The 25,564-nt window shown below is 45.1% G+C and overlaps 2 protein-coding genes and 1 non-coding gene across 4 annotated transcripts; all 3 read left to right on the top strand.

Moving 5' to 3' along the window:
- Positions 1-813: 813 nt before the first annotated feature.
- Positions 814-20,584, top strand: LOC128763108 (uncharacterized). The gene is made up of 28 exons (XM_053871920.1): positions 814-3,625; positions 4,285-4,360; positions 4,433-4,576; positions 4,634-4,744; positions 4,812-4,872; positions 4,981-5,200; positions 5,347-7,141; positions 7,219-7,392; positions 7,666-7,964; positions 8,481-8,664; positions 10,158-10,331; positions 10,779-10,952; positions 11,394-11,567; positions 11,661-11,829; positions 11,942-11,981; positions 13,705-13,839; positions 14,490-14,565; positions 14,637-14,780; positions 14,838-14,948; positions 15,014-15,074; positions 15,183-15,402; positions 15,549-17,343; positions 17,419-17,592; positions 17,887-18,060; positions 18,809-18,982; positions 19,291-19,464; positions 19,563-19,736; positions 19,833-20,584. Exons 1-28 carry the CDS (start codon positions 3,532-3,534, stop codon positions 19,858-19,860), a joined length of 7,329 nt encoding a protein of 2,442 aa, XP_053727895.1. The 5' UTR covers positions 814-3,531; the 3' UTR covers positions 19,861-20,584.
- Positions 20,585-21,252: 668 nt separating this feature from the next.
- Positions 21,253-25,429, top strand: ranbp1 (RAN binding protein 1). Of its 2 annotated transcripts, none has more exons than XM_053869639.1 (6): positions 21,253-21,414; positions 22,600-22,733; positions 22,819-22,976; positions 23,142-23,270; positions 24,399-24,461; positions 25,077-25,429. In XM_053869639.1, the coding sequence occupies exons 1-6, from the start codon at positions 21,400-21,402 to the stop codon at positions 25,205-25,207; spliced, it is 630 nt and encodes a 209-aa protein (XP_053725614.1). In that variant the 5' UTR covers positions 21,253-21,399; the 3' UTR covers positions 25,208-25,429. The 2 variants fall into 2 exon arrangements, with proteins under 2 accessions (XP_053725614.1, XP_053725615.1); XM_053869640.1 differs by lacking the exon at positions 21,253-21,414 and adding an exon at positions 21,908-22,518.
- On the top strand, positions 24,495-24,623 carry LOC128763157 (small nucleolar RNA SNORA77). Its single transcript, XR_008415634.1, has one exon. It is a non-coding gene; the product is annotated as a small nucleolar RNA SNORA77 (small nucleolar RNA).
- Positions 25,430-25,564: the final 135 nt, after the last annotated feature.

Genomic DNA, 25,564 nt, shown 5'->3' with positions numbered 1-25,564 from the left:
ATGACATTGCAGCTTGACTTGCATTTGAATTAGACACATGTAGCAGATGAAGTTCCACACTGAGGTCCAACCTCAGAACTCCAGCATTGCCAGCTTTCTGTAGGCCAGAACTCTGGTTCTCAGGTCTGTGGCTCACCTGGTTGGGTGTGACTGGTGTTCCTGCTGGGATATGTACCTGGGGATTAGGCGTCACAGTCCCACTGATGCATTTGTTCTTTCTCTCAGACCATGACCAGTCTGTCATCATGTTTGATCATAATTTATTTAAAATGACCCCATATTTTTTATTTGTCCTCAAAGTCTTTGTGGGACGGACTAAGTCACACTTGATGAAGACGCTTGTCTCTTCCATAGGCTACACTTCTGTCGACTGACAGAGAGAAGTTGTTCTCTTCTGGCCTCAGTCCTCAGCTCTCCCTCCTCTAGTCTGACACACCTGGACCTGAGCAACAACAACCTGTTTGATCACGGAGTGGAGCTGCTGTCTGCTGGACTGGAGAGTCCTCACTGTCACCTGGAGACTCTCAGGTCAGAACACATCATCTCACCTCTTCAGTTCTGATCCACACCTGGACTGTTCTTCTTGTCTCATGATTTGCTGTAACTCATTTTCTCCTTCATTCCAGCTTGTCAGGGTGTATGGTCTCACAGACAGGCTGTGCGTCTCTGGCCTCAGCATTGAGATCGAACCCATCTCATCTTAGAGAGCTGGACCTGAGCTCCAATCATGCAGATGGACCTGGACTGGAGCTGCTGTCTGTTGGATTGCTTGGAACAGTGCAGACTGGAGGCTGGAGACTCAGGTATAGAGAGAGCAGCAGAACTTTCAGTCTGTTTACCGATCCATCTTTGCCATGAAACGTTTCAAATGAAACAAATCTGCTCAAATTGTCCTGTTCCCTCCTCAGGGTCACCGTGGATCAGTGTTGAACCTTAGGAACTGTACCTCTGTTGACTCACAAGAGCTCTCAAAATTCTCATCTTCTAGTGGAGCAGTTGAGATGTTAGTGACACAGTGTTACATTTAAATCTGCCACTGGATCTTGTCTTTCCTCAAGTCCAGGTTAGTGCCAAGAACATCATGAAGATTGAGATCATCACATCCTTTATTTAGTCAGGAGATCTTAGTGCAACATCTCACTTGGATGATAGCCATAAAGTATCATTTCAGACCACACAAATTGCTTTACACTAAAGAATAATAAAGACCATCACATTACATTACAATATAAATTTTATTATTATTATTGCATTGCAATGCAAATTTATATTGTAATGTAATGTAATGTAATCATGCCTTCATAGACTTGTAGATGTAGTGTAGAGACTTGTGCCACTAGATGTAGCTCTATGATCACCAAAGCAAACGTTTTGAGTCTTTTTCATTGTTTGTCCTTCCTGACTGCCCGTAGAGTTGACTGTGTATCACTGGGAAAAGCCAGGTTGCTTTCAGTGTTCACTGTCTGCTCTGCAGTTAAGTCAGGGCTGGAAGCTTTTTTGTTTTAAATACCATGCGGAAATCCATTACTGGGTAGATCATGTATTATGTATCTGGGATGAGTAATAGCAGGATGGGTCATAATTTTGTATCATGTTTCTGTATTTTATATGGCTTGCTTTCCACTTGTATATGTTGCTAGTCGTGTCAGCCCTGTACAACAGAGTGGGCACCGTCTTCCCTGCAGTTGATCGAGTTCACGTGCTGATGTGAATAAATAAATCTCTCATCACCATTAAAAGACCGCTTCCATCTCCCATGCCATGTTCTTTCATGGGACGCACTCACCCCATATGCAGCAAACAACACAACGCAGAGTCAAGGAGGGCTGAGTTGTAGTGGAGAAGCGTAGGCTGAGTAAACTTCATTACGTTCCCTAAGTTAGAATGGTAATTGGGCACCCCGGACAATGCCGTTACACATTTTGGGCAATTCATATATTCATGGCAGAGGTCCGGCGCTACTAAAGTTTTGAGCGACATTGCACAGGCCCAATGGAATTCAGCAAATCAGAGGACTAGGAAAGCGCTACCTTCCACTATCCAAGGATTCGCCACCTGCGTTGTCAGGCCTATAAAGGTACGTCCCTCTGCTGACCATAAAACAGATTAATTTACCTTAAGTGCTAAGAGAATATAAGCATTATTATTATTATTATTATTATTTAAACCACGACTGATCATTGTTAGAATATTGCGTTATCTAACGTGAACACGTTTTTGTAATGTTACAAAACGTAATATTAAGTTGTAGAGCTGTGCATTTTGTTAAAGGCTGCTTTGTTTTGTTTCTTATTTTGTTGTTCAATGAATGGTTGAGCAATGATTGAGCAGTTACGGTGTTGCAATAGGATCATATCTCAAATAGATGTCAATGTGACACAATGTTTTTGATTGATCAATTGCATACCTGCTAGCCTCCTTTTGGCCCACACTGTATGTTAGTCACTTTGAACTTTGAAACATTTTATTTAACATTTAAACATTTTTTTATGTTGTGTGGGATCGTTTCTTCACTGTGGCTCACCTGGTCACCAACAAGGCAGGACAATCTACAACAAAAAAAAAAAAAAAAAACAGCTAAGTCACGTCTGAAAGGCAGTTATCTATGGAAGTATGTTTATTTTGAGTTTTTCATTATAGTACATCTTAATATTGTAAGAGTGTTTTCTTTTTATTTTGTAGACTATATCGTATACAAGTGACTTGGTTGTAGACCAGAACAACGCTGGGAAAGAAGCGTTTGCAAAGAAAATAAACAACTAAATTGCAATGCTGACATTGGGATAGTTGGACAGTTTGAAATCTTCAGAGAGGTCAGGAAAAGAGTGGCACATGCGTCTTGACTTCCACCACTGGGTTGGGCTTTCTTTAAAAAAAAAACAACTAAAAAAACAGTGAACCAGTTCCAAATTCAAAGGTCATTGTTTGTTGTTCAGGGTGTTTTCATCTTATATGGATGCAATGTTACCTAGAATAAATGGTTGTCTGTTGTGATTTATTTTTATACTGGTAAATCTGTTTGGTATTCGTGTTTTGGCAGCACATTCATTGTACGAATGGCATGAACTCTAATGGATCCATTTGAATTTCCTTTTATTGTTTAGTTTAGATCATGGCAGCATGGAACAACAAAATTAAAACTTTATATCATCTATTTCGCCCTTGTTTGATACGATTTGTGCGTGTCAGTACTGAAAACAAACAAACAAAAATTTTAAATAAAAATTAAAAAAAATTTTATTTGTAAGTATTTCAGTGACAGCTAGCCACTACAGAGTCTGATGGACATAGGAGTTCTAATATCAGACAAATGGTTGGAAAATGAGTGCCTCATTACATTTTTTATTCTGGACGTTATCTTAGCGACTAAATTTATATATGTTTTATATATAGTTTTATTTAACGTTTGCGCTAAATAGTTTAATTACAGTCCTTCTAGAGCAAGGGAGCTGTTTATCGGAAATCAGGTTGTTCTCTCTTGGTCTGCCAGCTGGTACTGGGCGTGTTCTTTCATTTGTGCGAGTCATTCACATGAACATGGATCAGATGGATCAGAGCTCGGCTGAAAGAGTCGCCCTGTCAAACATGGACACGCAGGGTCAGAGTGGAGGAGAGCAGCTCAGAGGTCAGTGACTTAATAACTATCCACAGGAGGACCAGGAGCTGACCGGTACAATTTAGAGTTCGTAAATATAATGCAACAGAAAGTGTGTCAGCTGTGTGCGCATGACTGCATATTTGGAACCTGTTGAACAAGTTCATCACTTTCTCGATAGAATGGAAGTGATGAATTTTTGGGGAGTTTTGACCGACACGTGTGACCCTGAACCAGTCTGACACACAAGCTGATGCTGGTTGGTGCAAAACTCCAGACGTTAAACTGCTAATTTCTTTGACATATTTTCATTGCGCTACACGTGAATTTGTTTTTCCAGTTTCCTGCACCACGACTATCAGTCAGTGGTGCCGGAAATAGTGAACAGTTGATCCAGAGTCAGTCAGAGTTCAACACAGGATCCTGATCAAAATTGTACCCAGACAGCAGCCACATCAGACGTGGCTTGGATCCGGGCTGGATGTGGCCTGGGTCTGTGCCATATATGAACTTGATTTTGCAATATTTGCTCCGGAGCCGGTAAACTGATCCTTACTGGATGTGGCCCGGATCTGGAACAGATTCCATTGTACGTCCGGTCCAAATCCAGGCCAGATTCATTTTGCTATGAGGGTATCCTGCTGTGAAACCAAACCAGCAAGAATGATGGCGGTTGTCTTTGTGTGAAGGTGTGGACAGAGACAAAGCTCCTCCATCTGCAGCCACTCCTGGTGAGGACCATGACAAGCAGACCAGACCTCAGAGGTGAGGTGATCTCTTCTTCACAAGCTCCAAATTATCCAACCATTTTTTTACCTGCAACTTCTGCATGTGAAGCTCAAAGCAACTTCCATCATTTGAATCTGGACCTGGACTAAGATCTCAGTATCGACCTGCTCCCAGATATATGTCTGTGAAGAGTGACCGGTCAATTTCAAGAATGATTGACTTCAAAGCCAAACATGAGTCTGGAGAACAAAGGTGAGACCTGCTGAATAACAGTGGAAGAGATGATGATCAGAGCGGTGTCTCCATCAGGTTCCTTCAGGAGAAACCAGAAGAGTCTGAACTCTGTGGCGTGTCTATGAGTGACTGGTCAAGGGCGAGAAGCATTGACTTCAGAGGTGCGCAGGAGTCACTAGATAAGAGGTGAGTCTAAAAGTATGTGAAAGTTAATGTCAACTGATAGATGACTCTCTTCATATGTTCTTCACAGAGAAGATCAATTGATCTCAGATGTCCAGCAGCATGAGACAGATGTGGACTCCACAATGCAGGTACGGTGCATCAGCTGCTGCTGCTTCATGGAAGCTCTGAGACCTGGAAATGTGAGAGCAGCATCCTGGCTTTTGTTGGTCATACTCGGTCACATGTTTGTGTTTCAGCACTTGGATATGATCGTCCTGAACCAGGTGAAAAGGGAACTGAAGAGAGTTCACAGGTTTCTCAGTCCAGATGACCAGACACACCTGGATGATGAGGAAGAGGAGGAACTGATGTGTGAAGAGGAGCAGATGAGGTGCAGCAGAGAAGCATTCCTGAAGTACATTGTGAACATCCTGAGGAGCATGAAGAACGAGGAGCTTGCTGATCGTCTGTGGAGCAGTAAGAGGATTTGAACTTTAAGCCTGCTGAATCTTATGGTCGATTTGAGCTTGAAATAGCTGCAGCTGAAGAGTAGAATGATCTGACGAAGGATCATCAACACCTTTAAGAATCTCGCGCTTCATTTAACTTCTCGTTGCATTCAGGAAGTCTTGCTGCAGGGTGTAAAGGACGACTGAAGAGGAGCCTGCAGAAGAAGTTCCACAAAGTGTTTGAGGGAGTTGCTAAAGCAGGAAGCTCCACCCCTCTGAATCAGATCTACACAGAGCTCTTCATCACTGAGGGGGGCACAGACCGGGTCAACCAGGAGCACGAGGTCCGACAAATCGAAGCAGCAGCCAGGACCCAGACCAGACCAGAAACTACCATCAGACCAGAAGACCTCTTTACAGCCTCACCTGACAAAGACCGACCAATCAGATGCCTGCTGACGAAGGGCGTGGCTGGCATTGGGAAGACCCTCCTGACACAGAAGGTGACTCTGGACTGGGCTGAAAACAAAGCCCACCAGAACTTCCACCTTGTGTTTCCTTTCACCTTCAGAGAGCTGAACCTGCTGAAAGAGAAGCAGTTGAGTTTGGTGGAACTTGTTCATCTCTTCTTTCCTGAAACCAAAGATTCCGGACTCAGCAGCTTTGAAGGAGTCCAGGTTCTGTTCATCTTGGACGGTCTGGACGAGTGTCGACTCCCTCTGGACTTCAATAGTCGAGTCCTGACAGCAGCTACAGAGTCCACTTCGGTCGATGTCCTGCTGACCAACCTCATCAGAGGGAAGCTGCTTCCCTCAGCTCGCCTCTGGATCACCTCACGACCTGCAGCAGCCAATCAGATCCCTCCTGAGTGTGTGGACATGGTGACAGAGGTCAGAGGGTTCACTGACCTCCAGAAGGAGGAGTACTTCAGGAAGAGGTTCAAAGATGAGGTGCAGACCACCATCATCTCTCACATCAGGAGCTCACGAAGCCTCTACATCATGTGTCACATCCCCATCTTCTGCTGGATCACTGCCACAGTTCTGGAGGACATGTTGAAGAGCAGAGAGAGTGGAGAGCTGCCCAAGACCCTGACTGAGATGTACGTCCACTTCCTGGTGGTTCAGGCCAAAGTGAAGAAACTCAAGTACCATGGAGGATCTGGGACAGATGAAGTTTGGGATCCTGAGAGCAGGAAGATGATTGAGGCTCTGGGAAAACTGGCCTTTGAGCAGCTGCGGAGAGGAAACTTGATCTTCTATGAATCAGACCTCACAGAGTGTGGCATTGATGTCACAGCAGCTTCAGTTTACTCTGGAGTCTTCACTCAGATCTTCAGAGAGGAGAGAGGACTGTACCAGGACAAGGTCTTCTGCTTCGTCCACCTGAGTCTCCAGGAGTTCCTGGCTGCTCTTCATGTCCACCTGAAGTTCTTCAACTCAGGAGTCAATTTGCTCGATTCACAACAAACACAGAAAGTGCCAAGACTCTTGAGAAACAGACTCCACACAGAACAGTTCTACCTGAGAGCCATAAATGAAGCTGTGAAAAGTTTAAATCGACATCTGGACCTGTTCTTGCGCTTCCTTCTGGGTCTTTCTCTGCCGACCACCCAGAGTCTCTTCCCTGGATTGTTGACTCAGACAGGAATTCACTCTTGGACCCACCAGGACACAGCAAAGCTCATCAAGAAGAAGATTAGCAAGAAAGTGTCTCCAGAGAGAATCATCAACCTGTTCCACTGTCTGAATGAAGTGAAGGACACTTCTCTAGTGGAAGAGGTCCAACAGCAGCTGAGATCAGGGAGTCTGTCCACAGATCAACTGTCTCCTGCTCAATGGTCCGCTCTGGTCTTCATCTTAGTCTCCTCAGAGGAGCATCTACGTGTCTTTGACCTGCAGAAATACTGTGCTTCAGAGGAGGCTCTTGAGAGGCTGCTGCCAGTGGTCCAGGCTTCAAATGAAGTTCTGTAAGTGTATTGAACTGGAACATCTCTGATGATCTAAACTAAACATGGCTATTTGGTTTCTCTCTCTCTCATATCAGACTGAGAGACTGTCGACTGTCAGAGGGAAGTGGATCTCTTCTGGCCTCAGTCCTCAGCTCTCCCTCCTCTAGTCTGACACACCTGGACCTGAGCAACAACAAGCTGGAGGATCCAGGAGTGGAGCTGCTGTCTGCTGGACTGGAGAGTCCTCACTGTCACCTGGAGACTCTCAGGTCAGAACATTTCATTTTTCCTGTTAAAGTTTGGTGATACCTACTGGAGACACTGATAAAAGACAACCGCTGACCTGAACTTATACCTCCAACAACCACTAGGAAACAAACTCAGTCTCTCACACGTCTGAACACACCTGTAGCTGTATTTGAAGAACCTGAATCCCAAATTGTTTGTGAAAAATAAATATGATATTGTTTGCCTGGAGTTAATACAAATAGTGATTCATTTGTGTTTGGGTGAAAAGTTGATGCCACGTGTCTCTTCCACAGGCTGAGGATGTGTGATCTCTCACAGAGAAGTTGTTCTCTTCTGGCCTCAGTCCTCAGCTCCCCGTCTTCTAGTCTGACACACCTGGACCTGAGCAACAACAGGCTGGAGGATACAGGAGTGGAGCTGCTGTCTGCTGGACTGGAGAGTCCACACTGTCACCTGGAGACTCTCAGGTCAGAACACAGCAGCTCACCTCTTCAGTTCTGGTCCACAACTGGATGGTTATTCTTCTCGTTTTGGAGAGAGAATTTTGCTTCACTTCTGAGCATTAAAGTGTTGTGTCACTGTGACATCGGCAGTTGTTGACATAGACTACCGACAGAAGAAGGTGAGACACTTCGAACTGAGGGACTTGCTGGACATGTCTTTCCAAAACGTTAAGGCCCATGTTCGCGCAAGACACAAGAAGTGTTTGACGCTGCTATGGCCGTCAACCAGGCTGTTACCTACCTAAAACATCAAGAGGTTGTCGGGCTGCAGCAGCACAGCAGTTCTGACTTGGCATGGGGACCTTCACCCAAAATGTGGTCCAAGAATTGGTACTTTCTGAAATTGCTCAGCATCATTTAAAATGTATATACTGTGGGGCCTTATGGGAATGTCATTTCCAACAGAAACGTTTAACATTTCCTCTTTAACACCAGACCCTGACACTATTATTTCTATTACATGCATGATCCTAATTAATATGTAATTGCCTCAAATATTAGAACAAAAATAGGATTACCTCTTTATGAAAGTAAATGTTCTGTGTCTTCAAATAAGATCTTATATTCAAAACGTGTCGTTGAAAAAAGCCACACTTGTTGATGACTCTTCCACAGGCTGTGCTTCTGTCAGCTGTCACAGAGAAGTTGTTCCCATCTGGCCTCAGTCCTCAGCTCTCCCTCCTCTAGTCTGACACACCTGGACCTGACCAACAACACCCTGGAGGATCCAGGAGTGGAGCTGCTGTCTGCTGGACTGGAGAGTCCACACTGTCACCTGGAGACTCTCAGGTCAGAACACACCATCTCTTCAGTTCTGGTTCACACTTGGGGTGTTCTTCTGGTCTTGTGATTTTTGATTGATTTTGAGTTTGTTGCCTCACTTTTGGGCTTTATTTGAGTCATCTAACTTGTCAATGTGACATGACTCAGTAGTGTGAGTGGCATGAATCAGATGAAGTTCTACATGGAGCTCTGATCTCTGAGGTCAAACAGTGTCTGCTTTCCTGGCAGGAAGAACTGTGGTTATCAGATCTGCTGCTCACCTGCTTGGTGTGGGTTGTACCCGAGGATGAGGCGCCACAGCCCCTCTGATGAATTAGTTGTTTAGTGTGCCGAGTCTGTCAGGTGTCCCGTGGGAAAATGATCCAGTTTCACCTTGTTTGACCGGCGATAGAGGTGGGGGATATGATGACATTAAATCGTGACAATTAGAACATGTTGACGAACATTCAACGTGAGGAGATCACATGGATTGGCTGACATTCATTCCATACACTGTACTGTGAAGCTCCAGTGTGTTGATGCGTTGATCTGGCCGTCAGTCAAAGCAGCGCTGCTGTGGTGTGCCGCGCTCCTCTTCCCACAAACTCACAGCCAAGAAGCTGCTCACATGCGCAACTTCCTGCTGTTTTTAAAGCTGGTGCGCATCTTACTTGACCACACACTTTCACCACAGAACCATGGAGGGATCCTTATCGGAGCCGCCACCATGCTAAAGACTGTCTGCACTGCAGAGCTAAAAGCTAACGTGACGTCTCACTTCCAAACTCATAGACCGTCAAAGTTTGCTTTGTGGTTTAAAAGTTGGTGAAAAACTCAACTCTTAACAAAATAAATGTGCTCAAAAATGTGAAGAGAGAAATAATATTTGTTTTATGAAGCAAGTTCAGGCAAAGAATGTTTTGTCTAGAAACTCAAAACTATGATAAAATCATGCAAATATTTGTGAGAAGTGATTAAACCGAAAAAGTTAGTAAAAAGTAAGAGGAAGTAAATAAATATATAAATAAATCATGACTTATTTTTCCATATTGCCCACCCCTTTCTGGACGCATTTGAAACAAATAGATTTTCTGCTATTTGTTTCTGCAAATAGCCTGGCAAAATATCAACCGAGTTTCAGTTTTTCACAAAAGAATAGGGATTTTCTATAGGACTTTAAGCACTGCGCTTTGGCCGAGGTTCCTTTGGTGGTGTGACCCGGGATTTTTTCAATTAGCCAAGTGTGCTGTGGAAAAGGTTTGAAGAACACTGATATAAAAAATAACAGCGCCTTAGCGGAATAAATGCTTGTTTTTCTAACAGGCTCTTCTTCAGCAACAGACCATCTTTTGTGTTGGATATGAATTGATATGAAACTGCTCCATACTTTCAAACAGTGTTGTGATGTTTTGCTCATGAATGAAAAAGAAGTTTGTCCTCAGTGTGTCTCAGAGTGTTAAAAGTCAAAACAAGAGCATTGAATAAGTTGCACTCATTGATGATTCTGGCCTCTTCCACAGGCTGGTCTGCTGTCAGCTATCACAGAGAAGTGGTTCCCTTCTCGCCTCAGTGCTCAGCTCTCCCTCCTCTAGTCTGACACAACTGGACCTGAGCAACAACGACCTGGAGGATTCAATAGTGGAGCTGCTGTCTGCTGGACTGAAGAGTCCACACTGTCACCTGGAGACTCTCAGGTCAGAGCACATCAGCTCATCTATCCAGGTCAGGTCCACACCTGGACGGTTCTTCCGGTATCCTGATTTTCTAGAGGGCTGTTTGCTCACCAGGTTGGATGTGACTGCTATTCCTGGTGAGATGTACCAGAGGATCAGACGTCACAGTCCCTCTGATGCATTTGTTTTTTACAAATCGGTCGTCATCATATAAAAAAGTATATAGCACCTCCTCAAAAATAAAAACTGTCTTTTCTGACAGACATCACCATCTCCTCTTCAACAACAAATGGTGACACCAATATTTTTTGCCATATGTGATCCTAATTAATGTAGAACTGCCTTAAATATTCACACAAGAATGTGATGATTATCTGGAACCAAAAAGTTCAGTGTCCTCAAAGTTTTAAAATCAAAACAGAGCATTGGATAAGTCACACTTGTTGATGACACTGGTCTCTTCCACAGACTGTGCTTCTGTCAGCTGTCACCGAGAAGTGGTTCACTTCTGGCCTCAGTCCTCAGCTCTCCCTCCTCTAGTCTGACACAACTGGACCTGAGCAACAACACCCTGTTTGATTCAGGAGTGGAGCTGCTGTCTGCTGGACTGGAGAGTCCTCACTGTCACCTGGAGACTCTCGGGTCAGAACACACATCATCTCTTCACTTATCTTGACTCATTTTAAGAATTATTTTAGATGCTTAACATTGTAACTCATCATGTGACATGGCATTGTTTTTGCATTGGACCTGCATTGGACTTAGACGCATGAAGCAAATGAAGTTCCACGCTGAGGTCCGACCTCAGAACTTCAGCATTGTCGGCTTTCTGTAGGCCAGAACTCTGGTTCTCAGGTCTGCAGCTCACCTGGTTGGGTGTGACTGGTGTCCCTGATGGGATATGCACCTGGGAATTAGGCGTCACAGTCCCACTGATGCATTTGTTCTTTCTCTCAGACCATGAGTTTGTCGTCATGTTTGATCATAATTTATTTAAAATTACACCATATTTTTTCTGTGTCCTCAAAGCCTTTGTGGTATTGACTAAGTCACACTTGATGAAGACGCTCGTCTCTTCCACAGGTTGAGATTCTGTCAGCTGTCGCAGACAAGTGGTTCCCTTCTGGCCTCAGTGCTCAGCTCTCCCTCCTCTAGTCTGACACACCTGGACCTGAGCAACAACAACCTCGAGGACTCAGGAGTGGAGCTGCTGTCTGTTGGACTGGAGAGTCCTCACTGTCACCTGGAGACTCTCAGGTCAGAACACGTTATCTCTTCAGTTCTTATCCACACCTGGGCGTTTCTTCTTGTCTCATGTTTTGCATTAACTCAGTTTCTCCTTCATTCCAGCCTGTCAGGGTGTATGGTCTCACAACGAGGCTGTGCTTCTCTGGCCTCAGCTCTGAGCTTGAACCCATCTCATCTGAGAGAGCTGGACCTGAGCTCCAATCTTCCAGATGGACCTGGACTGGAGCTGCTGTCTGCTGCATTGAACAGTCCAGACTGGAGGCTGGAGACTCTCAGGTAAGGACAGAGCAGCAGAACCTTCATCCTGTTGACAGCCATGAAAGAAGAGCCATGAAACATCTGAAGCCAAAATGACTGCTCAAATTCTTCTGTTTCCTCCTCAGGGTGGAACATTGTGGATCACAATATTGAACAATAGGAACTGTAAGCCTGTCGACTCACGAGAGCTCTTAACTTTCTCAGCTTCTAGTGGAGCAGTTGAGATGTTCGTGAGACCATGTTACATTTCAGTCTGCCACTGGATCTAGTCTTTCCTCGGGATCTAGTCTTTCCTCAAGTCCAGGTTAGTGCCAAGAACACCATGAAGATTGAGATGATCACATCCTTGATTTAGTCAGGAGATCATTTCAGACCAGACAAATGGCTTTATACTAAGGACTAATAAAGGCAATCTAATCTAATGTAATCTAATCTAATCATGCCTACATAGACTTGTACATGTAGGGTAGAGAACTTGTTGTGCCACTAGATGTAGTTTTTTCACTGTTTGTCCTCCCTGACTGCCCGTAGAGTTGACTGTGTATCGTCTACGTTTTACATACTATGCAGAAACCCATTGCTGGGATGTTTTATTATGTATCTGGGCTGAATAATAGCAGGGTGGGTCATCATTTTGTATCATGTTTCTGTAAAGTGTATTTTATATGGTTTGCTTTCCACTTGTATATGTTGCTAATTGTGTCAGCCCTGCATGACAGAGCACCGTCTGCTCTGCTGTTGATTCACGTGCTTATGTAAATAAATAACTCTCTCATCACCATTTTAAGATCACTTCCATCTCCCATGCCATGTTCTTTCATTGGACGCACTCACCCCATACACAGCAAACAACAGAACTCAGAGACAAGGAGGGCTGAGTTGGGGTGGATGAGCATCGGCTAAGTAAACTTCATCGCGTTTTCTAAGTTAGACAGATGCTATCTAGTTCAGCTCCAGACTTTATACTGACCCTTCATACTCATTCATACTGGGACAGTGAGTAAACAGCTGTCACATCGCCATGTTTTCTTCACTCAGATGTCTGAAAGCAGTGAGGATGATCTGGTCCATCAGAAGGTGTATTTCTTGAATAATATCGTTTCTGAACTTTTTCGCAGCACTTAAGTTTTGAACGACAGTACACGGGCCCAATGGATATTCGTTGGGTGGTTCTTCAGACAAAATAAGTGGATCATTGGTGCATTGACAATGGGCTGGTCGAAACTACACGCCTCACTGCAGCTATTAAAACACACAGCACATGAATTGTACGATGGACATGAACTGAAATAGATGTGTCCGTTTGAATAAACTAGAACGCATTTTCACACTTTATTATTTCCTTTTATTGTTTAGTATAGATCATGGCAGCATGGAACAACGAAATGAAAACTTTATATCATGTATTTCACCATTGTTTGATACAAATAATGAGAGCCTGGGCTCGACCTAACCCAGCTGGATCAGACAGGCCAGTGGGCAAGCACTGGTGACTCTCTCTTTGTGTCCGCTCAGTAGCACCGCTCGGGATTGGCAATTTAGTTTGAATTATTCTGGATTGTTTTCTGCGTGTCGGTAATGAAAACAAAAAAAACGATTTAATTTCATTTGTACGTATTTCAGTGACAGCTAGCCAGTGACCACTGCGACAGATAGCCACTACAGAGTCTGATGGACATAGGGGTTCTTATATCAAATGGTTAGAAAATGAGTGCCTCATTACTTCTCTTTTTTTTATTTCTTCAATGTTATTCTGGACGTTATTTTAGCAACGAAACTGTTTTATATATAGTTTTATTTAACGTTTGCGCTAAATAGTTTAATTACAGTCCTTCTAGAGCAAGGGAGCTGTTTATCGGAAATCAGGTTGTTCTTTCTTGGTTGCCAGCTGGTACTGGGCGTGTTCTTTCATTTGTGCGAGTCATTCACATGAACATGGATCAGATGGATCAGAGCTCGGCTGAAAGATTCGCCCTGTCAAACATGGACACGCAGGGTCAAAGTGGAGGAGAGCAGCTCAGAGGTGAGTGACTTAATAACTATCCACAGGAGGACCAGGAGCTGACCGGTACAATTTAGAGTTCGTAAATATAATGCAACAGAAAGTGTGTCAGCTGTGTGCTCATGACTGCATATTTGGAACCTGTTGAACAAGTTCATCACTTTCTCGATAGAATGGAAGTGATGAATTTTTGGGGAGTTTTGACCGACACATGTGTGACCCTGAACCAGTCTGACACACAAGCTGATGCTGGTTGGTGCAAAACTCCAGACGTTAAACTGCAAATTTCTTTGACATATTTTCATTGCGCTACACGTGAATTTGTTTTTCCAGTTTCCTGCACCACTACTATCAGTCAGTGGTGCAGGAAATGGTGAACAGTTGATCCAGAGTCAGTCAGAGTTCAACACAGGATCCTGATCAAAATTGTACCCAGACAGCAGCCACATCAGACGTGGCTTGGATCCGGGGTGGATGTGGCCTGGATCAGTGCCATATATGAACTTGATTTTGCTATATTTGCTCCAGAGCCGGTAAACTGATCCTTACTGGATCTGGAACAGATTCCATTGTACGTCCGGTCCAAATCCAGGCCAGATTCATTTTGCTATGAGGGCATCCTGTTGTGAAACCAAATCAGCAAGAATGATGGCGGTTGTCTTTGTGTGAAGGTGTGGACAGAGACAAAGCTCCTCCATCTGCATCCACTCCTGGTGAGGACCATGACAAGCAGACCAGAACTCAGAGGTGAGACGATCTCTTCTTCACAAGCTCCAAATTATCCAACCATTTTTTACCTGCAACTTCTGCATGTGAAGCTCAAAGCAACTTCCATCATTTGAATCTGGACCTGGACTAAGATCTCAGTATCGACCTGCTCCCAGATATATGTCTGTGAAGAGTGACCGGTCAATTTCAAGAATGATTGACTTCAAAGCCAAAAATGAGTCTGGAGAACAAAGGTGAGACCTGCTGAATAACAGTGGAAGAGATGATGATCAGAGCGGTGTCTCCATCAGGTTCCTTCAGGAGAAACCAGAAGAGTCTGAACTCTGTGGCGTGTCTATGAGTGACTGGTCAAGGGCGAGAGGCATTGACTTCAGAGGTGCGCAGGAGTCACTAGATAAGAGGTGAGTCTAAGTATGTGAAAGTTAATGTCAACTGATAGATGACTCTCTTCATATGTTCTTCACAGAGAAGATCAATTGATCTCAGATGTCCAGCAGCATGAGACAGATGTGGACTCCACAATGCAGGTACGGTGTATCAGCTGCTGCTGCGTCATGGAAGCTCTGAGACCTGGAAATGTGAGAGCAGCATCCTGGATTTTGTTGGTCATACTCGGTCACATGTTTGGGTTTCAGCACTTGGATGTGATCGTCCTGAACCAGGTGAAAAGGGAACTGAAGAGAGTTCACAGGTTTCTCAGTCCAGGTGACCAGACACACCTGGATGATGAGGAAGAGGAGGAACTGATGTGTGAAGAGGAGCAGATGAGGTGCAGCAGAGAAGCATTCCTGAAGTACATTGTGAACATCCTGAGGAGCATGAAGAACGAGGAGCTTGCTGATCGTCTGTGGAGCAGTAAGAGGATTTGAACTTTAAGCCTGCTGAATCTTATGGTCGATTTGAGCTTGAAATAGCAGCTGCTGAAGAGTAGAATGATCTGACAAAGGATCATCAACACCTTTAAGAATTTCGTGCTTCATTTAACTTCTCGTTGCATTCAGGAAGTCTTGCTGCAGGGTGTAAAGGACAACTGAAGAGGAGCCTGCAGAAGAAGTTCCACAGAGTCTTTGAGGGAGTAGCTAAAGCAGGAAGCTCCGCCCCTCTGAATCAGATCTACACAGAGCTCTACATCACTGAGGGGGGCACAGACCGGGTCAACCAGGAGCACGAGGTCCGACAAATCGAAGCAGCAACCAGGACCCAGACCAGACCAGAAACTACCATCAGACCAGAAGACCTCTTTACAGCCTCACCTGACAAAGAGCGACCAATCAGATGCCTGCTGACGAAGGGCGTGGCTGGCATTGGGAAGACCCTCCTGACACAGAAGCTGACTCTGGACTGGGCTGAAAACAAAGCCCACCAGAACTTCCACCTTGTGTTTCCTTTCACCTTCAGAGAGCTGAACCTGCTGAAAGAGAAGCAGTTAAGTTTGGTGGAACTTGTTCATCTCTTCTTTCCTGAAACCAAAGACTCAGGACTCAGCAGCTTAGAAGGAGTCCAGGTTCTGTTCATCTTGGACGGTCTGGATGAGTGTCGACTCCCTCTGGACTTCAATAGTCGAGTCCTGACAGCAGCTACAGGGTCCACTTCAGTAGACGTCCTGCTGACCAACCTCATCAGAGGGAAGCTGCTCCCCTCAGCTCGCCTCTGGATCACCTCACGACCTGCAGCAGCCAATCAGATCTCTCCTGAGTGTGTGGACATGGTGACAGAGGTCAGAGGGTTCACTGACCTTCAGAAGGAGGAGTACTTCAGGAAGAGGTTCAAAGATGAAGAGCAGACCACTATCATCTCTCACATCAGGAGCTCACGAAGCCTCTACATCATGTGTCACATCCCCATCTTCTGCTGGATCACTGCCTCAGTTCTGGAGGACATGTTGAAGAGCAGAGAGAGTGGAGAGCTGCCCAAGACCCTGACTGAGATGTACGTCCACTTCCTGGTGGTTCAGGCCAAAGTGAAGAAACTCAAGTACCATGGAGGATCTGGGACAGATGAAGTTTGGGATCCTGAGAGCAGGAAGATGATTGAGGCTCTGGGAAAACTGGCCTTTGAGCAGCTGCAGAGAGGAAACTTGATCTTCTATGAATCAGACCTCACAGAGTGTGGCATCGACATAACAGCTGCTGCAGTTTACTCTGGAGTCTTCACTCAGATCTTCAGAGAGGAGAGAGGACTGTACCAGGACAAGGTCTTCTGCTTCGTCCACCTGAGTCTCCAGGAGTTCCTGGCTGCTCTTTATGTCCACCTGAAGTTCTTCAACTCAGGAGTCAATGTGCTCGATTCACAACAAACACAGAAAGTGCCAAGACTCTTGAGAAACAGACTCCACACAGAACAGTTCTACCTGAGAGCCATAAATGAAGCTGTGAAAAGTTCAAATGGACATCTGGACCTGTTCCTGCGCTTCCTTCTGGGTCTCTCTCTGCCGACCACCCAGAGTCTCTTCCCTGGATTGTTGACTCAGACAGGAATTCACTCTTGGACCCACCAGGACACAGCAAAGCTCATCAAGAAGAAGATCAGCAAGAAAGTGTCTCCAGAGAGAATCATCAACCTGTTCCACTGTCTGAATGAAGTGAAGGACACTTCTCTCGTGGAAGAGGTCCAACAGCAGCTGAGATCAGGGAGTCTGTCCACAGATCAACTGTCTCCTGCTCAATGGTCCGCTCTGGTCTTCATCTTAGTCTCCTCAGAGGAGCATCTACGTGTCTTTGACCTGCAGAAATACTGTGCTTCAGAGGAGGCTCTTGAGAGGCTGCTGCCAGTGGTCCAGGCTTCAAATGAAGTTCTGTAAGTGCATTGAACTCGAACATCTCTGATGATCTAAACATCTAAACATGGATATTTGGTTTCTCTCTCTTTCAGACTGAGAGACTGTCGACTGTCAGAGAGAAGTGGATCTCTTCTGGCCTCAGTCCTCAGCTCTCCCTCCTCTAGTCTGACACACCTGGACCTGACCAACAACACCCTGTTTGATTCAGGAGTGGAGCTGCTGTCTGCTGGACTGGAGAGTCCTCACTGTCACCTGGAGACTCTCAGGTCAGAACGCATCATCTCATCACTTGCCTCTTGTTAAGGATTATTTTAGATGTTTAACATTGTAACTAATCAATGTTACTGCTAGTCATCACAAGTCATGGAGAGTTTAGCGCAAACCGACACCACACTGATGTGTTCAGCAGGGGTCCAATATGATTTTAAAAGATGCTGAAATCAGTAGATTAGGTGCTCTTCAATGTAAAAGTTCAAAGTGTCTTAAAATAAAGTCATGAAGTCAAAACACAGGGTGGTACGCTGAGGTCACGTTTATTGATATAAGACACTCTTCCACAGGCTGCACTTCTGTCGACTGACACAGAGAAGTTGTTCTCTTCTGGCCTCAGTCCTCAGCTCTCCCTCCTCTTGTCTGATACACCTGGATCTGAGCAACAACAAGCTGAAGGATTCAGGAGTGGAGCTACTGTCTGCTGGACTGAAGAGTCCACACTGTCACCTGGAGACTCTCAGGTCAGAACACATCATCTCACCTCTTCAGTCCTGGTCCACACCTAGATGGCTCTTCTGGTCTCATTATTTTCTAATGTGCAGTTTTTTTCGTCCCCAGTGAGCATCATTTACAGCAGTGATTCTTAACCATAGGGAGAGCGCCCCCTAGATGGCCGCTAGAAGTTCTTTTGTTTTTCACTTCTGGGCCATGAGACGCTCAGTTTTAATACATGAGCCACATATGGTGGCAGTAGTGTGTCATCGAATTGAATTGACCGCTGCAAATCTGTGATAGTTACCAACTATGGAGAAGTTCTTGACAAGAAAAAATGATAAAGTGATGGCGCCCCCAACTGTAAAAACTGTTGGAGCAGTTTTTAAAATTAACTCGAACATTTTATAGCGATACTTTCATTGACACTTTTTAGAGTTTATTTATGAAAAAGAAAATATTTTATGATATTTAGACGTTTTATAATATTTATTTTTTTCAGAATTTTATTCATGAATTTTCTCAACAGTTTGCATCAAGGGTATTTTTTTCTTCTTTTCTTTAAGCGTTGATCACATGGTTTCTTGTCATTAGACAAGGTTTTGATTTGTTCACGGCTGGTTATTGAACGCCCCAAGATCCAACAGGTTAAGAACCCCTAATTTACTGCATCCAACTTCATCAATGTGACGTGGCAGCTCATTGTTACATCTGACGCAAACCAAAACAGACCAGTGAATAAATGTCAGTTGTTGATGACGCTGGTCTCTACCACAGGCTGCACATCTGTCAGCTGTCATACAGAAGTGGATCTCTTCTGGCCTCAGTCCTCAGCTCCCCATCTTCTAGTCTGACACACCTGGACCTGAGCTACAACAACCTGGAGGATTCAGGAGTGGAGCTGCTGTCTGCTGGACTGAAGAGTCCACACTGTCACCTGGAGACTCTCAGGTCAGAACACATCAGCTCATCACTTGCCTCTTGTTAAGGATTATTTTAGATGTTTAACATTGTAACTCATCAATGTTACTGCTAGTCATCACAAGTCAAGGAGAGTTTTGTGCAAACCGACACCACACTGATGTGTTCAGCAAGGTTCCAACATGGTTTTAAAAGATGCTGAAATCAGTAGATTAGGTGCTCTTCAATGTAAAAGTTCGGCGTGTCTTAAAATAAAGTCTGTCAAGTCATGAAGTCAAAACAGAGGGTGGCAGGCTGAGGTCACGCTTATTGATAAAAGACGCTTGTCTCTACCACAGGCTGTGGGTCTGTCAGCTGTCAGAGAGAAGTGGATCTCTTCTGGCCTCAGTCCTCAGCTCTCCCTCCTCTAGTCTGACACACCTGGACCTGAGCTACAACAACCTGGAGGATTCAGGAGTGGAGCTGCTGTCTGCTGGACTGAGGAGTCCTCACTGTCACCTGGAGACTCTCAGGTCAGAACACATCATCTCACCTCTTCAGTTCTTATCCACACCTGGACGGTTCTTCTTGTCTCATGTTTTGCAGTAACTCAGTTTCTCCTTCATTCCAGCCTGTCAGGGTGTATGGTCTCACAACAAGGCTGTGCTTCTCTGGCCTCAGCTCTGAGCTTGAACCCATCTCATCTGAGAGAGCTGGACCTGAGCTCCAATCTTCCAGAGGGACCTGGACTGGAGCTGCTGTCTGCTGGATTGAACAGTCCAGACTGGAGGCTGGAGACTCTCAGGTAAGGACAGAGCAGCAGAGCCTTCATCCTGTTGACAGCCATGTGAGAAGAGCCATGAAACATCTGAAGCCAAAATGAATCCTGTTTCCTCCTCAGGGTGGATGACTGTGGATTACAGCATTAAACATCTGAACCGTAGGAACTGTAAGTCTGGATTTTATCACCTGGAGTTCTCAGACCTGAACTTCCTACAGCGGCTTCCAGAACAAACCTTCTATGAGCAGATTTTGAAGACTGACAGTTGCAGTGCCACACGAAGGTTTGCCACTTCAGGTCCTACAGCTGGAAACCAGTGTGACTTGACCCTTCTCCTGAGTTCAGGAGCTTCATTAAATCCTGTTCCACAAAAAAACAACACTGGCATTTGTCAGTCAGATATTAGAAGACATCATCATCGTGTTCCCAACGTCAGACAGATTCACCAACCGTCTATAGTTCAGCTCCTGACTTTATTGAGACAGATCATCAAGAACGTACTGGGATGCTTCACTCTTCCTGCTGACTCTACTTGATTGAATGTCTCTGTTACTGGGAGGTGGAGAGGAGAGGAAGTGTATCCTTCTGATGATGGTAGATATAAAGTCTAGAGCTCAGGTGTCAGTGACAGAGCTGGAGTGTTGGCTCCTCTGAAGGCTGACCTTCTTAAGCTTCTGTGGGATTTGGACTATAAATAAATATAATTTATGTATCGTATTTTTTAATTTTTATTTTAAGGGAATAATTTATATCTCACTCAAGTATAACCCACAGTAATGCTGAAATTTGAAGTATCATATATCTGGAATAAAACGAGATTTTGGATCCTGTCGGACTCAATCACGTAGGACGCGATGTCTTCAAGACATTACAGTACACACACTCTCCATACAGTTCAAATATTTTTCACGAGAATAAGTTAAATGTGATTCATTATGGATGAATAAGCTGTCTGATGCCACCACCGAGGTCAGCTCAAGAGCGTCACCTCCTGACGGACCGGAGTTTTGTAAACAGTTTCTTCTTGAGTCCAGTGTACTATACTTGACCCATGGACCTATGTAGCGCTTGGTTCCACTCCCTCATCAACTTGGACGGAAACAGGCCCAAAAGCTCTGTGCACCAGGAGTAACCGTCCGTGCGAAACACTACTTTTCCTCATAATGTTACGAGCAGTTACTCATGGAGGCTACAAAGCACTCACTTTTCTCACGAATAATTATTTGAGTAGTTGCTCCAGCAAAATGCACGACTGAAAACTAAAAACGTGTTTTATTTCAACCTGATAACGACTTTAATATAAACCTCCAAAATATGATTATGTAGAAAAAAAGTGTAAACACAACCACAGCATCTATCAGGCTGAACTTATTTCAATAAGTGTAAAAAAAAATATCACTTTCTAAAACCTGAATTGACATATTTTAGACCTCGCATAGTATTCCGTGGTGCGTGTTGATGATAATCCTCGCTCGATATAAAGCGCGAACCATCAACGTTAGAGAAACACCGCGTCCTGTTGGTGTCTGGCGGCGACGCAGCACGTCGTCAAAACGTGCTTACGTACGTAGGAAATTCTGCGCGCGAAAGCTGGAACAGGAAGTGAGAGTGTCCGGGCGAAACGGCGGCCGGTTCGGGATCTCAGTTGGTCTAACAACGTCCATCATCCGCAAACATCTCCGACATCATGGCAGACACAGTGGTAAGACCCAGATTACCCACATAACCGTAGCGTTCTCCAGGCCCTGTCTTCAAAATGGACGGCCGCTCTCGGTGTTAAACGCGCTGTTCCCCGCTCAAGTTGTGGATGCTGGAAACTAGAGGCGCACACTCGCTCCTCGGTGGCGCTGGGACCCCAGCACGCGCGTGAGAGAAGCCGTGTCATGCCTTTGTGTAGTGGCGTTCAGTTGCCCAGTTGTACTTGAGAATTCATGCCGTAAACTATGGAGTCGTGTCGTGCCGTGCGTGTGTGCAGGTGGCGCCAACCGCGGAAAGCGAACCGCGTTACCTGCGATTAAAACAGTCGAACATTTCAGTTGCCTTTATTTAGGGGACGTCACTATCGTTCACTGAAACCTGCCGCTTTAGCGTCGCGTGACCGGTGAGATCGAGCTCCTCCGCCTTTGTTTAGCCGATGCTAACTGTGACGTGCTAACGTTAGCGCGTGTGCGGACCGGTGATGCTCGCGAACGCACGGGACCAGAACGTTCTTCGGTGGAAACCCGGCTACTGGAACCCGCCGTCGCGTGATGAAAACTCTAACTGCGTTGACGTCACCGCGCGTGCTACTGAGGACAAAGCAGCCGTTAGCTCCTGCGTTAGCATCGCGCTTAAAGGCCCCGCCGCGCGCCACACAAACTTGAGCGACTTTCCGAAGAGACACAAAGTTTTTTTTTCCCCACCGCAGTCACCGCTTATATTCACGGCCTGAGAGACCAGTCATGCCGTTGCATTATCGCCCGCCAAATACATTTGCTGCTTTGCTGGCGATCAACACTAAAACCTGCGTCCTACTAACTTTATTTTCACCGGTTTAAAGTTATTAAATTCACCAAAGGTCTCAAACATGGTCACAGCTGAACAATAAATCACCACTTTTCCATAACACCTCCAGTCAGTATATAACTACTTGTTACTACCCTGGAATCCTGTCATATGTTTAAGCTTGTGTTGGCTAGTTCCACAAAAAAAGCACCGTTTATTTTGCACTCCATGAGTCAAAGCCATTTAACCCCGACTTGTATTAAAGATGGCCACTCAGCAGCGATAGAGCGCCACGCTGCCCCCCCCCCCCAACAATGGCACTGTAAGCCCTCATTCATGTGCTCAGTTTCCCCCAACCGCAGGTTTTTTTTTTATTCTTTTAAATGGTCTCTTTGATCCCCAGGAGCAGGAAGAACGCGACACCACTGCTGACACCACTGAAGACACCAACCACGACCCTCAGTTTGAGCCAATCGTGTCACTACCTGAGCAGGATGTGAAGACATTAGAGGAGGATGAAGAGGAAGTCTTCAAAATGTAAATTCATTTGCTGTGTCTGCCTTCATCACACTCCCGAGGGATTTGTACATTGTATTAATTTTTTTTCTTTTCTTTTCTTCAGGCGGGCCAAACTCTACCGGTTTGCTTCTGAAAGTGACCCCCCAGAGTGGAAGGAGCGGGGCACCGGCGATGTCAAGCTGCTGAAGCACAAAGTGAAAGGCACAGTGCGTCTCCTGATGAGGAGGGACCGGACGCTGAAGATCTGTGCCAATCACCAGAGTGAGTTTTTCTGCACTTGGTTATTAACATCTGTGTGGAGTGAACCGGCCTGGAACCGTCGTGTGATGGGGAACTATTCAAACAGAAGAATGAAGATGCGCAGATGCTTGCGCTCCCTCTAGCTTCTGACTCTTCTGACTTTATCTGTTGTTCTCGCCTCTTCAGTCGTCCCCATGATGGAGTTGAAGCCCAACTCTGGCAGTGACCGAGCCTGGGTCTGGAACACACCAGCCGATTATGCAGATGAATGTCCCAAACCAGAGCTCCTGGCCATTCGCTTTTTAAATTCAGAAAGTAAGTACCGGTGCATCTTTGTTGCACATGTTCGCTCCGCGCTGCCGTATTATCCGGCCCATAAGTCACGGGTTCTTAACCTTCTTAATCTCGCGGCCCACCTTTTCCAGAACACATGGGTTCTGGGCTGATTTCAGAATTCCTCATTTCATTTGTGTTCAATAACAGCACGTGTAAACAAAACAAAACCTTGTGAAATGACATGAAACCATGTGATCAAAGATATTTGTCATTGAAAAGTCCAACCAGCAGCCGAACCAGGTGCAAGTCATGTTCATCAAATTTACTAAAGAAAAAAAGAAGGAAAAAATAGCCTTGATGCAAACTGTTGAGAAAATTGGAAAAACTGAATAAAATAAAAATAAAATAAAACAACCTCCAAATATCATAAAATATTTTCTTTTTCATAAATAAACCTAAAAGAAGTAGAGTGCAAATTAAAGAATCACCATAAAATATTCTAATTCCTATCCTCCTACAGGTGAACAGTGTTTACTGTTGGGGGCGCTATCACTTTTTCTTTTCAAGAACTTCTCCATAGTTGGTAACTGTCACAGATTTGCAGCGGTCAAGTCAATTCAGTGACTCACTACTGCCTCCATACGTGGCAGATGTATTAGAACTGAGAAAAAATAAAAACAAAAAACCTTTAGGAGGCGCTTGCGGCCCAAACATGGGCCCCGGCCCTACGGTTAAGAATCACTGCTTTAAGTCACATGTTTTATCCCAAAGTTTCACTGAGAATGCTACTTAAACTTGGGTGTAACTGGTATGTAAAATGGCTTTCATTAAGTTCTTTATTTCATGTGTTATTCATGTAATAATATTTTATTGTTTGGCTTCATAATGCTGCTGACAAAATGGCACGTTTTTGTGGGGAACAAATAGGAATAGCTTATATTCCGGTTTATAATGTGACTGAAGTGTGAAAGTCGCCTTACATGTGGTCCACATCTCTGAGTCTGACCAGAGTGTGGAGCGATGACAAACCACAGACAACTGTCTTCACAGCTGTGGTTGTGTTGCTTTGACGTGTTGCCGCTACTGACATGAACCCAACGTTACCAAGTCAAAAACACGATCAACTTCTGTTTAACTCATAATTGCTGATGTTTTTTGTCTTCTCAGACGCTCAGAAGTTCAAAGCCAAGTTTGACGAGTGCAAGCAGGAAGTGAGCAAACACGAATCAGGTATGGTCCGCACCTCTTCCGTCACTGGAGCCTGCAGACACACTCTGTTCCCCGCTGCTCTCTCCAGCTGTGGACTTTTTCTGTCTGCTACATGACCACGCAGCATGGAACTCTTCACCTGCCTGCACAAAGGCTGGTGACCGTTTGTTCTGCTACACTAGTTCCAGGTGTCTCTGGGGACTTGGCAGTGAGGAAAAAGGTGTTTGAATCATGGTTTAGGAACGTGAATGTTGTGGACATGTTTTATATTATTGGTTTAAAATAGGCTGCTGGTGTTGAGTGTTTTACTGAGGAGCTTCAGCAAGTGAAGTCCAGGAAGCAGGATTGGATATGTTAGTGCCGAGGACGTGATGCTTGAAATGTTCTCGCACTGGTCATTTTGACCCTGTGAAGTAGATGCGGCAACAGAGTGGTCCAAGTCATTGCTGCGTTTTGGGGCAAAGGTCGCCTCAAGTGTCTTGATCAGGAGGCGCATGTTATAATGGAAACTACTTGAGACATTTACGCCACCAACGGTCACGAGTTAAACCGACCGAGGCAGTGGAGGTGCAGAAGTGGCTTGGTGCCTCGTCTCCTGCCAGGTTTGGTTCCTCACGTCTCCCGTTTCATCCGCAGGTGATGGCACCAACGACGTGGCAGAGAAGTTGGAGGAGCTCTCAGTAAAAGACAAAGCATCTAAGGAAAATGAGGAAGACAAAAAGACGAAGGACGATGACAAGGAGGTAGCGGCGGAGGAGAAGAATTGAGGGAGCGAGAACTGGCTTTGCAGATCGTCGACTTATTACCTGATCCTTTTTTTTTCTACAATAGACTCTTGAGAACTAAATTCTTCACTTGCATATTAGTTGTTTTTTTTTTTTTTTAATGATCTGTTTTGCCTCAAGATCACGAGTCGATGCTACTGGGAGAGAGAGAGAACACGCGGTGATATGACGTGAGATCCCCTTCTCTTCCTGGCTCCCGCCACATCTACATGTTACCTTTGACCTACTGTGAAGAGGCTTGATCTAGTGACGATCCCACATTGGGCTGTTTTGTTTTTGTTACTCCGAGGCAGTGTGCAGCAGGGACCAAGAAACATGGGGGTGCAGGGTCCCGCGACG

This window comes from Synchiropus splendidus, chromosome 7 (genome assembly GCF_027744825.2).
Source record: "Synchiropus splendidus isolate RoL2022-P1 chromosome 7, RoL_Sspl_1.0, whole genome shotgun sequence".
NCBI classification, from domain to species: domain Eukaryota; kingdom Metazoa; phylum Chordata; class Actinopteri; order Syngnathiformes; family Callionymidae; genus Synchiropus; species Synchiropus splendidus.
The sequence above is the reverse complement of the archived record's forward strand: the minus strand, read 5'-3'. Positions and strand labels throughout refer to the sequence as shown.